Source organism: Notothenia rossii, assembly GCF_949606895.1.
Source record: "Notothenia rossii genome assembly, chromosome: 9".
In the NCBI taxonomy this organism is placed as follows: domain Eukaryota; kingdom Metazoa; phylum Chordata; class Actinopteri; order Perciformes; family Nototheniidae; genus Notothenia; species Notothenia rossii.
In genome coordinates, this window is record NC_136907.1 from 12992459 (window position 1) to 13011481 (window position 19023).

Sequence of the window (19023 nt, forward strand, 5' to 3'; positions counted from 1 at the left end):
TTGAAGATATATTTTTTTCAATTGTATTTCTGTCAATTTCTCTCTTTTATTCTCTAATCTCTCATTATTATGTGTTCATGTACTGTAGATCAGAGAGCAGATCGAGCAGTTTGGGATCAACATCTATCAGTTTCCTGAGTGTGATTCAGATGAGGATGAAGACTTAAAAAAACAGGATCAATTACTCAAGGTTATTCAATTTACTTTCATTTCTCTCTTTAAAATTGAATGGCTCTTCCATGTTAAACAGTTCACTGATGTGTTGCTTCTCCCTGCAGGACAGCATCCCGTTTGCAGTAATTGGGAGTAATGTTCAGGTGGAGAGTGAAGGCCACAAGATCAGAGGTCGAGTCTATCCCTGGGGTGTGGTAGAAGGTAACACACTCTCAATACTTTTATATTCGTTCAAATGTTTTACAGAGAAGCAGGGACGTGCACAGGTACGGGGTATTGTTGCCCGGGCAACAGCCCGTGAGCGAGAGTTTTTTTTCTTTCTGTTGTGACCGAATCAACATGATAAGCCCACAATTATTATCGTAGCGTCTCGCTGCGATAAAATAGACCTTGTCAGCGCTCTCATCTGACCCAAGTCACGTGACTTTGTTTACAATCTGACAGCTGAAAGCAAAGGAAAGCCCTCCGGCCTCATATAGCTATGGTGATCAAACCAAATGCCTGCCTGGCTTTGGTGGCCAATCCCCGAGTCAATCTGTCACCGGAAATGTCCCCGTTTTTAAATATGCTTATATTGATTTTGAGTTTTCTCATGGCATTTAGAGTAGGGGACAAACCAGGGGACTTTACTTCCTCTTGACACCGTCGGTTATTTACAAACACCTAAATATACTTGTTATTGTGCTTCTGTCTTTTTGTGTCTCTTCATCTGTAAACTCCCTCGACGGGGCGCGCTCGCTCTCTTTTCTTGATTGCCCTCTCACATACGGGCGAACACTTCACTGTCCCGCTTCATTGTAGGAGTGCTGCCATGTCTCCACTTTAGTTTGACCATCTCTGTTATTAAGTTATGGAATACTAAATAAATGGCCCTTTTCCAGTTTAGAGCAATAGCCCCTCCAAATGTCTGCGCACGTCCCTGCAGAGAAGTTTGTGTTTTCGCTTTTTCTTTTGATTAGCTCTTAAAATGGCCCTGGACATTTGTTGGGCGTCACCTTGATTTTTGCATCATCTTTATGCATTTCTTTTATTCTGGTATGTATGAGAACATCAGTGTGATCTGGTAACACGTTGTCGTTTAATTTCAGTGGAGAACCCGGCTCACTCCGACTTCCTGCTGCTGAGGAACATGTTGGTGAAAACCCATATGCAGGACCTGAAAGACCAAACAGGCGAGACACACTATGAAAATTACAGAGCCCAGTGCATCTCAAATATGACGCGCATGGAGGTGGGTGGAGTCAGGTTTCACACCTACACAGTTTGATTGATGGAAATCTTTCTATGAACCTACAATTCTCTCTAATGGCTTCTTTTTTTAGCATCCCTATGTTTACAAGTCTCGATTATTATTTACAGTACACTAACCTGTTACACTAAACTAAGTTTGCGTCTAGGAGAGGGATTTGTTTTCAAGTCATTTTGAATATAATTTGATTTCTGAAAATATATATGTTATGTGATGATGAAGGTAGATGCTCAGGCAGCTCTTATTGATGTATTTGCGGGTTGTAGTGTCATGCATCAGGAGCGCAGCGTGGCAGACTCCTCCCTGCCGCTGGCTGCAGCTGACACCGAGACGCAAAAGCTCATCGGTACGTTTCTCTTACTAACTCCTTCTTTAATGAATTTGGTTACAGAGGTCATAATCAACACTCACTTCCTTTACTTTACCTTCTGTAGCTGAGGAGGATGCAGGAGGTGCTGTAGAGAGTCCAGCAGCACATGCATCAAAGCCAGAGAGACGGTTTCTGAGCAACCAGGAACACAGAGTCCTTGTTTAATGGACTTACTTACCATCTTAAAGTGATGAAGGCTGGCATCATGGTCCTCCAGGGTCACACAAACATTTCTGTGGGAAAAAAAGGTGCTATGGTTAAAAGGAGCCACCCCTCCACAATCCCAACAACACACCCAGAGATCCGTTAGATGAATAAACGCCAGTCAAAAAAGCTAATTAGAAACAACCCTCAATGTAAAAAGGGTTGTGTTCAAGATGTTCAGGTCTCACTTCTTCCAAAGAGAGAGTTTTTCGGCAGCTTCACATTCATTATTACTTTTATTCCATTCATTTAATCAAATGCTTCTCTTGTAACCTTGATAAGGGTGTAAAACTGCCATCTAGGGGACATTGTAGTGAGGTGATAGTTGGGTCTTAAATGTATAAACATTTTTCATATTGTACTACTTTTCAATCAACTGTTTTTTTAAGTTTTATTTTTAATCTTTAGTTTTAGATGTTTTGTATGGACAAGTGAAACATTTCAATAAAAAAACATTCAAACTGCAGATGGTTCATGTTGTTACAGGAGAAAATAAATAAATACAGGAGCAAGATGTGTTGTAAATGTAATAAGATTTATTAAGAATCTTTATTATTTCATCAGCAAAATTCTTCATCATTAATATGTTTTATCCATTATCATCATTGTTATCTTGAACAGTGGACAGTTAGATCTAAAAGGCAGCCCAAAGTGTACAGGCGATATATAACTTAAAACTTTCTCCATAGGGAAAACATGTTTTTATATTCATATATAATATCAATGTAGCATGAGGTCCAAGATCCTGCCCACGTTATACAGTATTGTACATGGTCCCAAAAAAAAAAAAACATTTATACAAAAGAAACTTAACCGGCAATCTACATGCAACAAAACCAAAAAGAAACAAGCGTTTAAAATTTTAAGACACATACACTCATATGCCAAAACGTGCATACAATCACAAATTTACAAAACTTTCATACATACATACAAATATTACAAAACTCAAATATTAGAACTTATGTTATCCAGAAAAGAGCATATTTTTTTCTTTTTATTTACTTTTTCCACTCATTGTCTCAATCCATCTCACAAAATGGAAAACTTAAAAACGTAAAAAAAATCCAATCATGACAGTAAATATTTGTCTCTTCCATTCGCTCATTGTGTTCGTGTTTTGCCGGAGTTGTCACAGTGTTCAGTAAAACTGAGTTAAGGCACACACGATAGCACCCAGACAGACTCATCCCATAAATCACCTCTGTGTAAAAAAATAGCTTGCTTGCTACACGCACACACTCCATCATGCACGGGGCAAACTGCAGAACCAAAAACAGCCATGCTACAGGTACAGTAGGATAACTATAGTACAGGATATAAAACGTATTGAATAGTTACATATACAGACATAACACACAGACACAGCAGAGGACAGTGACTACATATACTGATGGGAGATTTCATGGTGTGACATGTATAGGCTGGCAAGAAGGCTGTGAAGCCATTTTGAGTGTGTGCACATTAACATACATAGACATACGCAAAGACAAGTGGGTTTCAACACATTTTCTGGTCTGGAGCAGAAGATTTGGCTTTGTGTTCGATATAATTTGATATACAGAAAGGGTCATATTTCTGCCAAATTATCCTTCACAAAATGGCATTAAAGTGTAAACTCTTCTCACGCTTAAAGAGCTATTTCCAAATCTCTTCTGGAGCTTGCATCCACATCTCAACTCCTCCCAGCATTTTTGAGTTAATCATGTGACCAAAGTCCCATACTGTATGTAATATAATGCAGTACACAACTCAGGATTTTTACTTGAGTTAAGATGTGTTATGTTATAAAAGGCCAAGAGTTCTTTTAGACTCAACAGTCTCTTTGTTTTTACACATTTTAAAGCCTGTGCATTATCTTTGCATTGTGCCCCCATTGTGTTGAGTGTGTGCATGTATGTGTGTGTGTGTGTATGTGTGTGTGTGTGTGTATGTATGTGTGTGTGTGTGTATGTATGTGTGTATGTGTGTGCATGTGCAGCATCAGTATGAGGCAGCAGGGGGAGCTGTTGCTTTAGAGTGAAGAGGATAAAAATCTGCGTAGCCCTGAATAGGATACCTGTCACTGAGTGTTTCGAGAGCAGTTTTAAGGTTTCCCCCCCCCCCCCCATCTTTGTCATGTATTTGTGACAATATAGATTTTTGTTCAGCTTGATGTCCAGACAGTCTATTACAGGACTTGATTGGTTTACAAACATGCCATTTATTTATGGTCGAGCCTTTCTCTGTGGGACAAAAGTGGAATGTGCTATCTTTATAAATATAACTGACAGCATTAGTCTGAAGTCTTTCTCAGACTTTATGACTGCTTATCTTTAACGTATTGCTCTACCTTTAAATGTGTTTGGTCGACTTCCTACAAGGAAATCAAATCTCCAATAACTAACAGGCAAAGGTCATGTTCTCTCTAGATTTCTCCACAAGGCCACTAAAACAGGCTTCTGTATGTTAAGCAAACCATGTTATCTATACCCTTCTTCTACCCTTTAAAAGGGGACACTATTTTGACCAATTAGTATTGACCAGCAGTGCTTTAAAAAAATATCTAGTACAATATACAATATCTAGTCTCATATTACAATCTTTAAACATTCCACTGTTTTAGAGTCCTCCATAAAGAGAGCCAAAGGGGAAGTGGATAAAATAACTCCACTGTTGAATGGGACACTTGCTCACATGATCAGAAGCTGTCAGCTGAACAGAAATCACACAAATATGATTCAGTTGTTTCTTTTGGTCTTTCTCTTTGTAATTGTAGATCTGGCCATGTAATGTGGTGCACCTCATATTTGATCACACTTCTCTGTAATTCATTTGGATCAGCGAGATCCCTCCTCTGCTCTCAAACACATCAGTGACAGCTTTTCTCCAGGATGTCCCACGTGACGTCATGAATATATGAACACAAAAACAAGCACATACTGTATCACCACGGCAACAACCTCACGACAAACAAATCTCTCTTTCGTGCGTTTTCCCTCGATGAGTGGAAAAGGTAAATCTTAGATGCCTGAGTGTGAGCTTATAATGTTAGTGCTTCTGGTGTAAAGGAAGCTCAAACAGAGTTCCTGTCTTTGCAGCGCAGACGAATGTCACAGTCTTATCTTCACAAACAATGGCCTCACCCACCGACTCTGCGTCAATGTTCACAAACGAACGAGCTGAGACTGAGATATCTCTGGAGATATTCGTCACACGTGGTCCAGAAAAAACAATTTTTTCCTGGTGAATGTTTCGTCAGAGATTCTCTGCTAGTGATTATTGACAGGAGTGTGAAAGTTCATCCGGAAGTTCAGTTCAGAATCTTTCCCACTTTTTTTTTTTTTTTTCATCTTTCAGGCCAGTTTGAGCGTGCTGACAGGAAAGGTTGGGACTGTTACCATGGTGACAGGGTTGAGGACCGCAGCCTGACCAACCAGCTGGGGGTGGGGGGCCAGCACTGCTGTGGGTTTCCCTAGCGACGGGTGCCCCTGGCTGATGACGGCTGTGCTGTTCATCTGGGCTCCGTTAGTGTTAGCTTGAGGGTTAGCATGGACGTGGGGCAGGGTGTGATGGGTGAAGGTGTGGGTGATGTGTCCCACCATGGTGGGCTGGGAGACTGACACGCCCTGGGGGTAGAGAGTCGGGAGGTGGGATTGCAGGTGAGCCAAGGGGTGGACGGTGATGTGTCCGATGGGCTGCGCGGATATTTGCTGGTGAGCACCTTGAGCGATTGTCTGAGGCATGGAGGACATGGAGGACATGGAGGACATGGGGCCGGGGGACGGGGCGATATGCGTTAGGTGCTTGAGATTCAACGGCAGGCCGTGATTGACAGCCTGGATGACTGACGGGTGGGAGATGGCAGCATGAGCGATGACGGTGGGCTGGAGCTGCTGGATGGGATGTGCGAGCTGTGGAGGGGGCAGGCCTGGCGCCGGTGCGATGGCTTGAGGGGGGGCGGAGGGGGAGGACGTGGTCAGGACCCCCAGAGGCAGGGTGGCGTGCTGGATGGACAGGTGAGAGGTGAGCAGCTGCTGGGCATGTATAACGGGAGCTTTGGAGAGGGAGGGTGGAGCAAGAGGGGCCGGGTCATCGTCGTCAATGTCCTGCTCAAAGTTTTCTTCTCCTTCTGTGGACCAGAGAGGAAACTGTTAGTCATGATGATCCAGCATAGCCCTCCACTTTGAAATATCATACACTGCAGTTTGTCATATATTCACTGTACACATTTTTTAGGCTTTTTTTGCATATTTAAATATTTGCCTTTATTATCATCTTTATGCATATTTAAATACTTGTCTTTATTCTGTATTTGTTTTTTCAATCGTTATATATTTATATATTTCACCTTATCCTACTACTTATTTTCGCACCATCATACCCCCATAGAAATGTACCTACCTGGAAAAGCCTTTATTGTCATATATATATATATATAAAAAATAGTGCAAGATTATGTTGCAAGACCAATGTGCAGATGAAGTAAACTATATGCATGTCAAAAAAATAAAACATGCTAAATGTTGCAGAGAATGTTGTAAGTGACCAAATAATGCAGTGGTCTACATAAATGTAACATTGAATAAGATACACAAGTGCCATCTGTATGTGTTATATGTGCTTATTACATGGCTTAGTTGTATACTCGATTCTGATTGGTCAATTCAGAACACGTGACACGTTGTTAATCCAGTAGTACAGCCCGCTGTCAAGGATTTATTGACCGTTGTTAAGGACTATCACATCTGCAGAAAGAAGTCTGGTCGATTGAACTGTAGACAGTTTGCTTTTCAAACTGTTAGCCTGTCTTTAGTTTTCCGTTGTCTACCGTCCAAGAGCAACATGGAGGATTTCAATATTAATTTAAATGAATTTGGAGAGCACAGTAATTTGGATGAATGGTTAGTGGCTGATGAGTCCCCAGTGAAGAAAAGAAAAAGACAAGAGGGACAAGAAAACAGCGGAGAAGCAACAGGGCAGAAACCCTCAACACGGAGCTGCGGTCCTTTTTACGCAGCGGTCCAGACGTAGACATCAAACGGCAAAACATATTCAGTTGCCAGTTACTTTGGCATTAGGGCAGGGATATCTAGATACTTTCCAAGGTCTGACATAATGAATTGTGCTTCTTTTAAAGCAAGCAACGATGTTGCAACGCCCCTCAGATATTTGATTAAAAAAACACAATGGTGCTCAGGAGGAGATTCAGGTGTTAAGGTGTGGGGGGGGGGGGTTACCTTGGTTGGTTATTGGCTAATGGTTACACAAGCCAAAAAAACGTTATGACATCATAAAGTGGCCAAAATCTGATAAACTCATTTTCAGACAGGTTTTTATATAAAAGGATCAGGACAGAAAGTGAGCGAATCTTTTTTCCTGAAACTTTAAGAATCTCTTTACACAGAGGGGACACATGTGTATATAAAAGACATGAAACAGTGGATTTTGCATAATGGTATCCCTTTAAATAATAAAAGATGCACTGATTACATTTCAGTTCCGATACAGAGTACGTATCTGAAACCAGCGTTTTAATAATAAGCTGCCTCTTTGGATAATTATTTTATGCGTAATGGGTCATCAGGCAGAACATTACTTTCCTAACTTTGGAAAACTTAAAGTCATCAAAAAAGCATTGAAAAATGTTAACTTAATTGAAAGGAAATTGCGCACCATAGACTTGGTAAACAAATCATGGCAGGATGCTTCTTTAGGTGCTTTATTAAGTTGGTTGTGTTATAATTAGCATTGCTATGGCCAGCCCTCCAGGCATTTACTCTGCAGATATTGCAAGTGGTCGTAGAACTCGCTGGCAAAGATAGCGTGAAATAACTCCAAAAAGCTGACATGTTTGTTGTCAGCTCCCTTAGCTGTGCAGTCTACCGGCATGCTGCTGACGTAGTATGTGCACGTGTAATGAAAGTTAAGACTTAATCAAAATGTAATATCATAAAATGGTCCTATTGTCACTGCTAACCGATCCAGCTAGTCAGAATGAGTGTATTATCAGTAAATGTGTATGCACATAGGACTTCCCCCCGCACTGCTACCTGCACAGTTCAATGTATATATACACTTAACCTTGTCCATACCTTTATATGTACATTGACCTCATCGGAGTTTAACTCACTAAATGTTGAATTACTTTAATTGTTATTATCCCGGTGTTTATTCTCATGTGTGTTTCATTCTTGTTCTGTTTCTGCTATTACACCTGAATTTCCCTTCGGGGATCGTTAAAGTACCATCTTATCTTAATGTATTATTGAAAAAAATTCCATTGCGACAAAGTCCCGAGGTAAACTGAAATTCAAATATAACTACTACCACTTACTCTTTTGGGCTTGCATATGCCTCTAGAAATAAAGCTTTATCTGTTAATTCACCTCTTGTGATCAGTTTTCAAAGTCAATCCATCAAAGTTTATTTACATAGGCCAATATCCCAAATGTACGTTTGTCTGAGCGAGATAGTTTATACAGATTAAGAATGTGACACCCTCTGTCCTCTGACCCTCACAAGGAAAAACTCCCAAAGAAACTCCACAGTTAATGGAGAAAAAAAATAAAAGAAACCTTGGGTGTCGTGTGCAAACTAAAAAGCTAAAGTTAACAGAAAGGTATAAGTTATGGATGAATGTGTGTGAGAAGTAGTCCGTCAGCGCTGTACCTGAGGCAGTGGACGTGGAGGCCTGGTCGTCCTCGGGCTGGATGGTCTGTCGCAGCACTCGGTCGATCTCCATGACGTCCATGCACTGACTGAGCTCGTTCTTCAGCTCGGCCAGCCGCTGCTGCGTCGAGATCTTCTCTCTGGCCAGACGCTCCATCTCGTGCTCGTACTCCTTCTCCTTACGCTTCAGAGTCTTCCAGAGAGACACAGAAAGCAGATGAAATGAGAAAAAAAAAAAATCACTCAAAGACACTTCAAATATACAATCACGGTATAATAAAGAAACCCTGATAGGAACATGGTTGTAGAAACAAGCCTGTATTCAGCTGCAGTCTTAATAAACAAAGAAAGGCCAGACAATATCATCGACAATGGCTTTCATTCATTCATGCTAATTATTGTTATTGCTGCGTGATATCGATTTCCGCAGAATTATTATGACATTCATTGCTCTGAGTTTCTTATTAACAAAAAATACCTCCCTCAGTCATGTGGTTAGTTCTGATCAATACAACTTTGTTTTTTTCCCTTTGTATTATTAAGCTGCTGTTAATTAAGTTTGCAGGGGTAATAAAAGCTTGAGGGAATTAGATGGATTATACGCCCTGAAATACTAAAACTGGGCACGAGTTATTAATATGAAACAGAAGGAGGAAGAAGAGGGAGTTTGCATTAATAGCTCACACAGGCAACAGCAAATTAACACGGAAAAGAGTAGATCATAAAACAGGAAAGAGGGCGATTCAATTTACAAAAACAGGAGGGGAAACGGAAGCCTGTTCCATCTGAGGCAAGCGTTACTACTAGAATAAAGCTTATGAAACGGTTAGGAAGCTAGTATTAATCTTAAATCATTCAAAGAACTGGCACTGTGACAGAAAAGGAATCTACTTTCTTTCTCTGTGCAGCCTTGGTCCCTCCCACATTTCTACTAGCTTGCACAATCCTGAAACAAAATGTTCCCTGTGCCCTGCACTTCATAGGGCAACAGGAAGGCACGCATGCAAATTCAAGCATGTTCACACTGCTTTCATTGGTGTCATCAACCTAAGCTCCTCCCATTTCCTGGATATCACGCTTGTCTTTCCAAAAACAGGGTCAATTTGAGAATAAACATCCTTCCTTTTTCCATTTCCACAAATCACCTCAGTTCAAGATAATCCAACAATTCTGATATAGATTAATTACTGCAGCATGAACATTAGAGTCACATAAGACTGAGGGAAAGTATGATTAGTGAGCTCAGACTTGTCACGTGTTTCTGTAGTTTTGCAAAATAAACTAGGAAGACAAACACAGCAGGAAACGCAGAAAAGAGGACTAAACTGAAAGATTTGGGAAGAGCTTTTCCAGCTCCACCATGCCGTCTGTGACCCAGTTTCTGTGCGGGTCAGCTGACGCATGAACACCAAACAGTATGACGGGGGTAAGGACATTAACAGATTACTAGAGAGGAATGTGGGGGAGGAGGTAGAGGTACAGGGAGGAAAATGAGTAGGTGTGGAGGGGCATGGAGAGGGGGGAAAAGGAAGGGGCGATGCTTTTAACCAGAAACAGAAACCTGGTTTTTGCTGTGTCCGGCTGGTTATGTCATTACTAGAAGTCCTATAAGGGCAATTTGGGTGAAAATAACATTTATTTTGTGATGGAATATTACTCCCCTCCCCTTACAGAGTTATTTTTGTTTAAACTGCAATGGCCCAATAAGACAGTTGTTCATTTCAGTCAACTGAATATCAATCTTTTTTAAATAGTCAACATATACAGTATATATATATTGAGAAAACATAGCGGAAACAGTTTCCTGTCCTACTGGCACAACCAAAAAGAGAAACAAAGTATGCAAATACAGGAGGGAGAAGATATAAAATAAGCGCATGATTCTTCAACAGGACACTCACTTCAGTGAACGAAGCCAGTTACTTTCAGCAGGCATGTGACAGACTCACATGCAGGCATGCTTTCCTCACTGCTACCGGCCCTGTTTGCTACTGTAACCAATCCAGACGGCTCACCATCTTTCATCTAACACCACACCCATCTATGTGCTTTAGAGTTCAGGAGTGAAGTGGAGGTAGAAATTACTGCAAATCAGATCCAGAATTTGTAACATGTGTCCTATGTCAGTTATTCACAAGAATAAAAACACATTCAACTCATAAACTTACATGAGAAAAACTTGGAAAATCTGTGTTTTTCTGTCAGAGAACCACATCTTTATTTTGCATGGTGGGATCAACCGCATCACGCCCCAAAGGCCGCCTCCTGCCGTGCATCATGCCTCAGGTGGATGAATCAATCAAATTCACACTCACATCTGAATATACCTCCACTTCAGAACATCCTTACTGACACACTTGCAGTCACACGGTCAACAGATGTTCTTTGAAACAGACATCCTAGCTGAAGCCAGATACAGAGGAACCACCTCTGCTCCAGTGTGTGCATCAATTCAAGGTCTACAAACCCAGACACCATTAAGGTTGCAGCAAATCACCAAGGAAACAGCTGTCACCCATAGCAGTTTCCTTGGCAACCTCCTCCATAAGGATTTGGCTGCTTGAGCAGCAGTTTGTAAAACAACATAAGGGGCCATCTAATTGGGTGGAGCAGAGAGGTAATCACATATAAGGAGAGCTGTGACTGGGTGGTTGCCCGTCTGATGCTCCAGCTCACTTCCAACCCCCCCGTCTGCACTTCCATCGCACACCCCCTCTCCTTGTACTCCTACATCCATCGCTCCCTCGACAGCCTTCCCCCTCCTCCTCCGCTTCATCTATGCCTCCTTTATCGTTCATCTAAAGACACCATCTCTAGAACAAAAAGGTGAAAGTGACCCAAGTCTGATGGCATTTGGCTGATCACACACACATCTGTGCCGACATGTGATCGTCACTAGGTTGATGTATGAATGTATAAGGAGTAAAATGAATCTCTTTAAGACCTGGAAGCTGGAAGCTAATAACCATCTACAAAAATTACCAGAATATGATTGGTTTAATTATTTTCACACACACACCCTCACACTAGACAAACACGGAGGGGTGGACCCCAGTGCTCTTGCCACCTGCCGCCTGTTGCTATGGTTACCAAGTGACATCCAGGAGTCACAGGTTGAGACGGACAGAGAAGAGATTAAAAAGGTTAAGACAGACGAGGGTCAAAAGACAGAGAAAATGTCTGAATACAGCTGTGGCAAAAATCTGTACCTATTCCACAGTTATAACCATGGTAACGCTGCTGCAGCCGGTACCTATCACCTCTCTGCAGCCTCGAACGGTGACGTCACCGGGCTTGCAGTAGCCATGTGCTCAGATCTCACGTGGCGCAGAGAGAGGGAGAGGCTGAGGTTTACATGAGGACAGGTACTGAGAGGGGAGGTGGGGGAATGGGGGGAGTCGCTTGTCTAAATAAAACCAACCAATTATATTATCAGAGGAGACGGTGGAGGGGAAATATGCAAAGCACAGACAATCAGCTAAAAAAATTAGACACTTTGGCAGCTATGTTAGTGTGTCACTCTACGTAGAATCAAATTGTATTGATTGCAAAAGTCTGTAGTCCAAATGTAAGATTCAGTCCCTGCACCCGGTCTTTTAACCCACTAAATACTAAAATTAACTAAATGCAGGAGGGCAGCATGTGAGAGAAATGTTTTTGTTTTATGAAGAACTCCGAAATGTAAAAAAGGTGTGTTTTTTTGGTGATGCAGTGTTTTTAACATCTAAATCAGTGATATTGTAAAGCCTAGTCTTTTTTGTGTGAAAGCCTGTCTGGCACTGTGCGTTCGCCATGCCAGACTCTTGCCAATGAAAACGTTTTGGGCTGGATTTGTGATTCATGAACAGAGAACACAGCTAACACCAGGATAGAAATGAAGTATTTTAAAGTGAGAGATTGTGCAGCAGCCTGCGTGTACCCTGCAGGATGCTCCAGATTCATTTCACTTCAACACAAATAAGGCATCTTAGTTCACGTTTTACACGTTACAAGTTGAAGGAGAGAAACAAACATTGGGTTTCACCTAAACTGATAGTATTTTTAACATAATTATCTTGCTGAATCTTTAAAATACAGAAAATAGTAAAAACTAAATAAATTCCCTCGAACCACAGGGAGCAAGTTTTGAATCTAAAATGTCCAATTTATAATCACAAAGAATACAGCAATAACAAGAAAATGCTCACATTGCAGTAGCAGAAACTACATATTAACATCGATCATCATTACTGGGTTATCAAATTTGTTGTTGATTAACTTTCGGTCATTACATTAATGTCGACAAACTAATTGATTTATTGACCGAGTAATTCCGCACTACTACCGACAACAATTATGAGGTTGGTATTTATTTTTTCTTGTTTTCCTTTTATTTAATATGGGAACTTCGAGCTAGTTGGGCAGTATGTAAAAACCCCTTATCAGCTCATGTCAAAGACAAACCCCTGCAAAAGGATGTCTTGTTTTGTCTTTTCCACAGACCCTCCTTTGCATATGTTCCACTGAACTCAAATCATGCCTTTAATCACAAAAAACGAACCACCTAAAACGATCTGCAAATTATGTCACTGCAGAATCCTCCCTCGTCTACTTTTAAGACTGAAAAATGTGGCTCTTCCGGCTACACAGATCCCTCCACCTCACCGCCCCCAGCAACACAATTCCAATTCTTTACACAACTACAATATGCCACAAATCTTTCCCCACAGAAGTCCCACTTTGATCCTTTGCAATGTGTTCATTATAGGGACTACCAGTTCCTTTTCTGTTATATACTTGGAAGACAATACATGACTACAGGATGGAGTTACATAACTTCCACTGGATAATAATCTCACTGAAATGCTTATATGCAAAACGATGTTCTCAAGAAAAGCAAACTCCATGTGTAAGGTCTTTCATTTTAAAAACTCAGGAACACAGGATTTATTCTCTGCTTTCTTCTAGTCTCATTTAACATATCACAGTCACAAGAGACAAAAACACAAAGGTCTTAATGGCTATGAAACCGGTATTGTTGATCAATTACACTGAACAAAGCCTGTGCTCTCCACAGAGCATAACCAATCAATTAAATACCAGAGAAAGAAACAAGAAGAAAGAAACAATAGGATGAAAAACAAGAAGTCAGTTCTACCTACAAATATTTAAAGTACAGCACCAGTGTGTTAAGGCGCACAGCCTCACCATGCTGGGAAAGCAAGAACATGTTTTGAAACTCTACCTGTATGTAACGCAAAGCGCTGCGGAGAACGCTGAGGTTGGAGGTTTTCTTCTCGTCAACATTTGGAACGTTCTTCTTCAGGGTCTCGAAACAATCTTTGAGGTGCGCTCGCCTGAAGGGCCAAGAGTCAGAAACGAGAAAGGGTCAAACTTATGATACGTGTGTCTTTAGCTTACTGTCTTGGAGAATATTCACCAGTCATTAGTAAGTCCATCATTTGCACAAGAGATTAACCACGTTTTAGTTATTTAAGGAGACCTCATGGTCCAAAAGTTGCCCTTTTGAGAAGGATTGACTAGAGGATATGCTGTGTGTTTGGCTGCTAACATTTTATATAACTTCGTGAGTATGTAGTGGTCAAGGTAAAAAAAAACAGGGCTTCTTTTCATAATGTCATGTTGATTTGAGACCAACTAAACTATGAGAAGTTTAATATGACAAACCTGTTCTTCTCCAGTTTGTTATGCACCTCTCTGGTCCCAGCTCTGAAAGCACAAAATAAAATATTTTTAAATAAAAAGGTTTAACCAACCAACACAACTTTACCAGACACACACAGACTTACCCCCCTGGTCTCCTCTTCCCTTCCAGCCCCCTCAGGTCGTCCAGTACTCCATTAGACCGTGGCTGAGATGAAGGTGGAGATTGATGGGGAACCAGTGCATGTTGAGAGCCGGAGCCATTAGTGCTGATGGAGGTTGTGTACTGAATCTGAATTTGAGGTTGTGATTGGCTGGGCTGAGCACCAATCATCTGCGGACTACTCTCTATCTTTATCAGGGGACTAGATTCTATCTTTATCAGGGGACTAGATTCTACCTTTATCAGGGGACAAGTCTCTACCTTAATCAGGGGACTCATCTCTACCTTTATCAGAGGACTGGTCTCTACCTTTAACTGTGGACTAGTCTCTACTTTTATGTGGGGGGGGCACAACAGGTGAGGAGAGGAGGGATGGGGATGATGATGATGATGATGATGATGATGCTGCTGCGGAGGAGGAGGAGGAGGAGGAAAGGAAAGGTTCTTGGCTGGCGGCGAGCCATTGAGCGACGTTGCAATCTGCGCTGTGAAATTAATGGGCGGGGCCGAGTGTGTGGTAGTGACAACTGGGACCATTGGTATGACTGTGATGGGGATTTGGGTAGATGGGAGAGAGGGGGGCGGGGGTGCAGGGTGGTGATACGGCTGTTGGTGGTGAGTGTCATTTCCCCAAGTGACGTGATTGGCTCTAATTGGCTGAGACAACGAGGTCACGAGTTCCACGCGCATAGACTCCGCCTCCCTGTTGATGAGCTGCTTCTCTTTGCGCTGCTCCTCCTCTGTGGAAAGCAGGAAATAGAGAAGCAGAACAATAAGTGAGCAGTGGGGGATAATGGATAACACCCAAAAAAGTAGGGGGACAAGAGGATAAGAGCGGACGAGAGTCAAATGTACATAAGGGGCAGACCAATTGAAAGAAGTTTTAGATATTACTGACACCCTATATATCAATATAAGGTCCAATAGGCACGACACAATAAATGTATTCGTCACTTGTTAGCTCACATCCTGGTTTATTGAACAATCTTCTCAATGGAGCAATGTATGCATCTCTAATGCTGTTACGTGCATCACCTCTACTTTTCACTTAGTTAACATATGTTGTTTGCCATTAAAACAGTCCTGTGGTTGAACCAGTATGGGAAACCTGCTCTTGGCTCAGATGATAGATAAACTGGACTCTTGCCTTAACAAAAGAGATGCAAACACACACGCAAATCATTTTAAAAACTTGTAATTTGTCAACCTAAATCCAACAAATGATTAAAGTTTCCTTCAGGTACTTTTTAATTGTTGTGCTACAAATCACTTATTCAGAGAGGATGTCACTTTGGTGTTGTATTCATCCCAACACTACGTGCACTACTCTACACAAAAAGAATGATGTCATCACAGATTCTCATTGTGCGGAGGGTAACATAATCACAGAAATCATGTCTGCATCCGTTTCCTGACTGGAAAGAGACCCCCCCACCCATCTGTGAATGGACCGTTCCCGCACCGAGCAGCTGAACTACGTCAGGACCATCATGACCATCATGACCACATGAAGCATCACTGAATTGCAAACAGAAACACACCACCAAAATGTTTTGAATCACATCGTGGGACAGGAATCTTCCCACGCTGTGCTTGTGTAAAGTATGCAGACGCAAACACACACACCGTAAGTGATAAGTGAGCAGTTATTGCAAACTGCACCGGGAAGACTCAAAGCAATGTGGAAAGCCCTCAGTTTCCATGGAAACAACCACATTAGACAGAGAAGATCCCAGGGCTTCCTCTGACATGCAACACACAGCTCAGCCATTATCAAAGAAAATAGAAACACCACATCCCAACAGTGCTGGCTGCCTGTTAAGTAACACTTTTGTTTCTTCTCCACATGAAACTGCAGCCCCTGATGATGCAATGTTCCCTCAGAAGAGTGCACTTCAGGACGGCCTGTACAGGTTAATGCGATGACGTGCAATACAAACTATGTTGCTGCACTAATGGAATAGTGTGTTCCCTTATGCTTAATGTACCAAAAGTAAGAGTAGAGTACTCATTCTGCGGATTGTTGATAACATACATCATGTTTTGATTATAATGATTGATGCAATAATGTGTTACCAAAGCTGGTAAAGGTGCAGCTCGTTTTAATTGCTGCAGGGTAGCTTGTGAATGTGATGTCAGATTATATTTCCCATCATTAATACAAATAAGCAAAGTAACTAGGTATTACATACATGTAGTGGAGTAAAAGTACACCATATACCTTTGAATTGTAGTGTGGTAGAAGTACAAAGTAGCATAAACTGCAAATACTTAAGTACAAGTTACTCAAAGATTGTACTTGAGTAAATGTACTTAGTAACTTTACACCATTGCTGGTGGCATATGACGGCACGCTTGACATGTTGCTTGAGATTTTGTAGTACAACCAACACGCCATACCGAATATTGTTAAGTGCACGCGGGGGTAAATTACGTAACTTCTGCTTTGAAAGGCTGGGTTGGGATGGGGGTGAGCAGGAAGGCTGCCCTACTTACCCCCCTTTCTCTCTCTGACCCGCCACTGTCAGTACACTGAATGGGTAGGGCGGGGATGATGAGTGTGTGTGTAGTGTGTATCCTCGGATGGGGGGGGGGGGGGGGGCGCAATGTGCACGTGGTCGTTGTGGGCGGATTCTAGCACGCGGTAGGGTAAGTATGCGGGGGGAGGGGGTTGAGTTGTCTGACACGTCATCATAGGGGAGAAACCATAGGGAGAAACACAAAAAGCAACCCTGCTCGTCTAGCTTTTTACTAAGTCACTGATTATTCTGTCGATCGACAACTCGCATGTGTGTGTAATAAGTGTTTGGAAACATGAACACAAATGTTAATGCTGGCGTGCAGAGATACAAAAAGGGAAGGGTGAGTGTGCGAGGGCCCGCCCAAGTGTGTGTCATAAGATAGCTCAGCAATGTCAGGGTATTATGTAAAGACACCGCCCTGCCGGTGCTCGATGGACAAAACAGGGGCAAATACATTTTGCAAGGGGCTCTATTAACATATATGTGAAGCTCTGGTGTAAAGCTTCGATGAAGAGAATAACTCCATTTGAAATATATTTAAAAACCTATGTGTTTTAGCTTAAGTGAAGTATACTGCACACTCTACAGTTGTACATGTTGTATCTTTATAACAAAGATACAACATGTAAATGGTCGGTTACTGACAGGAACTCCTCTGCTAAGCCCCATCACACTCTCACACACATACACGCACACAGATGTATGGTGAGTCACTACAGTGTTGAAACTGTCTCACACACACACATCAAGTGCGCGTAAAGTAGTTCCGAGACAACTTTGACTTGTTTCCGCATTAAGGTGAGACAAATATGTGCAACAATTAATGAGTCGGGGACAGCAGAGAGTTTGCAGAGACTTCAGTCGTCCTTTTTTTTTTGGCATGAACCCAGATAAACACAAACTACAAACGCGTGCGTTCATCATAGGCGGGTCTGATGAAAATGCAAGCCCAGTCGCTGATAGTAACGGGATACGGCCCCCCCAAAAGGCAGTTTCGGCTGTGTTATTTGTCCTTATGTAGGTTCAGCACCATGCACCAGTCTGCTCTTGGACTCACCACGTGTGATCTGTTGTTGTTGGGCTTGCCATTCCAGATATCTGGCCGCCTCCAAAAGTGTATCGATGCTCATTGCGCGTAAAACCCTCTCGGCAGGCGACCCGGTGGCCCGGGACGGAAGGAGGAAAAATACCGAGGAGGGGCAGGCAGTTTCCCGGTAAGAAGCGCCGTATGCACGGTTCGCACCCGCAGGCCCGAGATCCCCGTGCCCAGTGATTCTCCTGAGAGCAAACGGTCGACTTTTAATCCGACCGAACGGAAAGTAGATCCTCGCATACGTAAAAAATTGGATTGCAACAAGATGGCGATGCGAGCACGGGAATACACACAACAAGGCGAGTCGTGTTCTCGTTAAGGTCCACCCACCGGATTCCTGCCCCGCCCTGTTACTACGGCCGCCCGCAAAACCCGGTGAACGCATCACTCCATCCTGCTCCGCGGTGTTGTCAACAGTTATACCTACCAAACAGGGGTGGGAGAAGTACTGATTGATTGATTGAAAAGTTTATTAACAGCTTGTATATTGGGTACAGTACAGTACAGCTCAAAACATACAATTGTTAAGGGGATGCAGACCAGAGAAAGACTTTCGTCTTGTTTACATCAGGGTCCCCCATTTCCAATTCATCATATATACTCGGCTTCTTTACTTGAGTACAAGTACCAATACATTACTGTCCAAGTGCTTCAGTCTCGCATTCAAAATCTTACTTAATTAAAATTACAAAAGTATCAGAAAATGTACTTAAAGTATAAAAAGTACAATAAATAATTGTAGATTTCTAGATACTATTGTGGCATCAAGTAGCATTTTACTGTTGTAGACAAACACAATTCTGATCAAATAGTTTTAAATAATTTGACTAATTTGTAACTTAATGAATCCATTACTTTATAATATTTGGAAATGCATTTCGTAAAAAATACCTAAAGCTGTTAAATGAAGGTAGTGGAGTTAAATAAGATGATTTCCCTTTTAAATGTTGTGAA

General features: G+C 41.9%; 2 protein-coding genes across 4 annotated transcripts in view; one reads left to right on the forward strand and one right to left on the reverse strand.

Annotated features, from left to right (window-relative positions):
- The window catches only part of LOC307018848 (septin-5-like), a 7795-nt gene extending 4772 nt beyond the window's left edge, over positions 1–3023 (forward strand). For both annotated transcript variants that reach the window (XM_079649304.1, XM_079649305.1), the window contains exons 8-12: positions 89–190; positions 279–375; positions 1263–1405; positions 1690–1769; positions 1858–3023. In XM_079649304.1, coding sequence (XP_079505430.1) covers positions 89–190; positions 279–375; positions 1263–1405; positions 1690–1746 — 399 coding nt within the window. In that variant the 3' untranslated portion in view covers positions 1747–1769; positions 1858–3023. The remainder of the gene's footprint in view (positions 1–88; positions 191–278; positions 376–1262; positions 1406–1689; positions 1770–1857) is intronic.
- Positions 2514–18394, reverse strand: mntb (MAX network transcriptional repressor b). 2 transcript variants are annotated; one of them, XM_079649302.1, is made up of 6 exons: positions 18034–18394; positions 14438–15194; positions 14315–14357; positions 13873–13992; positions 8649–8841; positions 2514–6108 (listed from the first exon to the last, which is right to left on the reverse strand). In XM_079649302.1, the coding sequence occupies exons 1-6, from the start codon at positions 18104–18106 to the stop codon at positions 5333–5335; spliced, it is 1962 nt and encodes a 653-aa protein (XP_079505428.1). In that variant the 5' UTR covers positions 18107–18394; the 3' UTR covers positions 2514–5332. The 2 variants fall into 2 exon arrangements, with proteins under 2 accessions (XP_079505428.1, XP_079505429.1); XM_079649303.1 differs by having other exon boundaries at positions 13873–13984; positions 14316–14357; positions 18034–18392.
- Positions 18395–19023: the final 629 nt, after the last annotated feature.

Coding starts and splice junctions, on each gene's coding strand:
- mntb (XM_079649302.1), bottom strand. CDS start 18,106: ATGAGCATCGATACACTTTTGGAGGCGGCCAGATATCTGGAATGGCAA. Junction 15,195..18,033: donor ACAACAACAGATCACACGTG/GTGAGTCCAAGA, acceptor TGCTTTCCACAG/AGGAGGAGCAGCGCAAAGAG. Junction 13,993..14,314: donor ACAAACTGGAGAAGAACAGG/TTTGTCATATTA, acceptor TCTGACTCTTGG/CCCTTCAGGCGAGCGCACCT.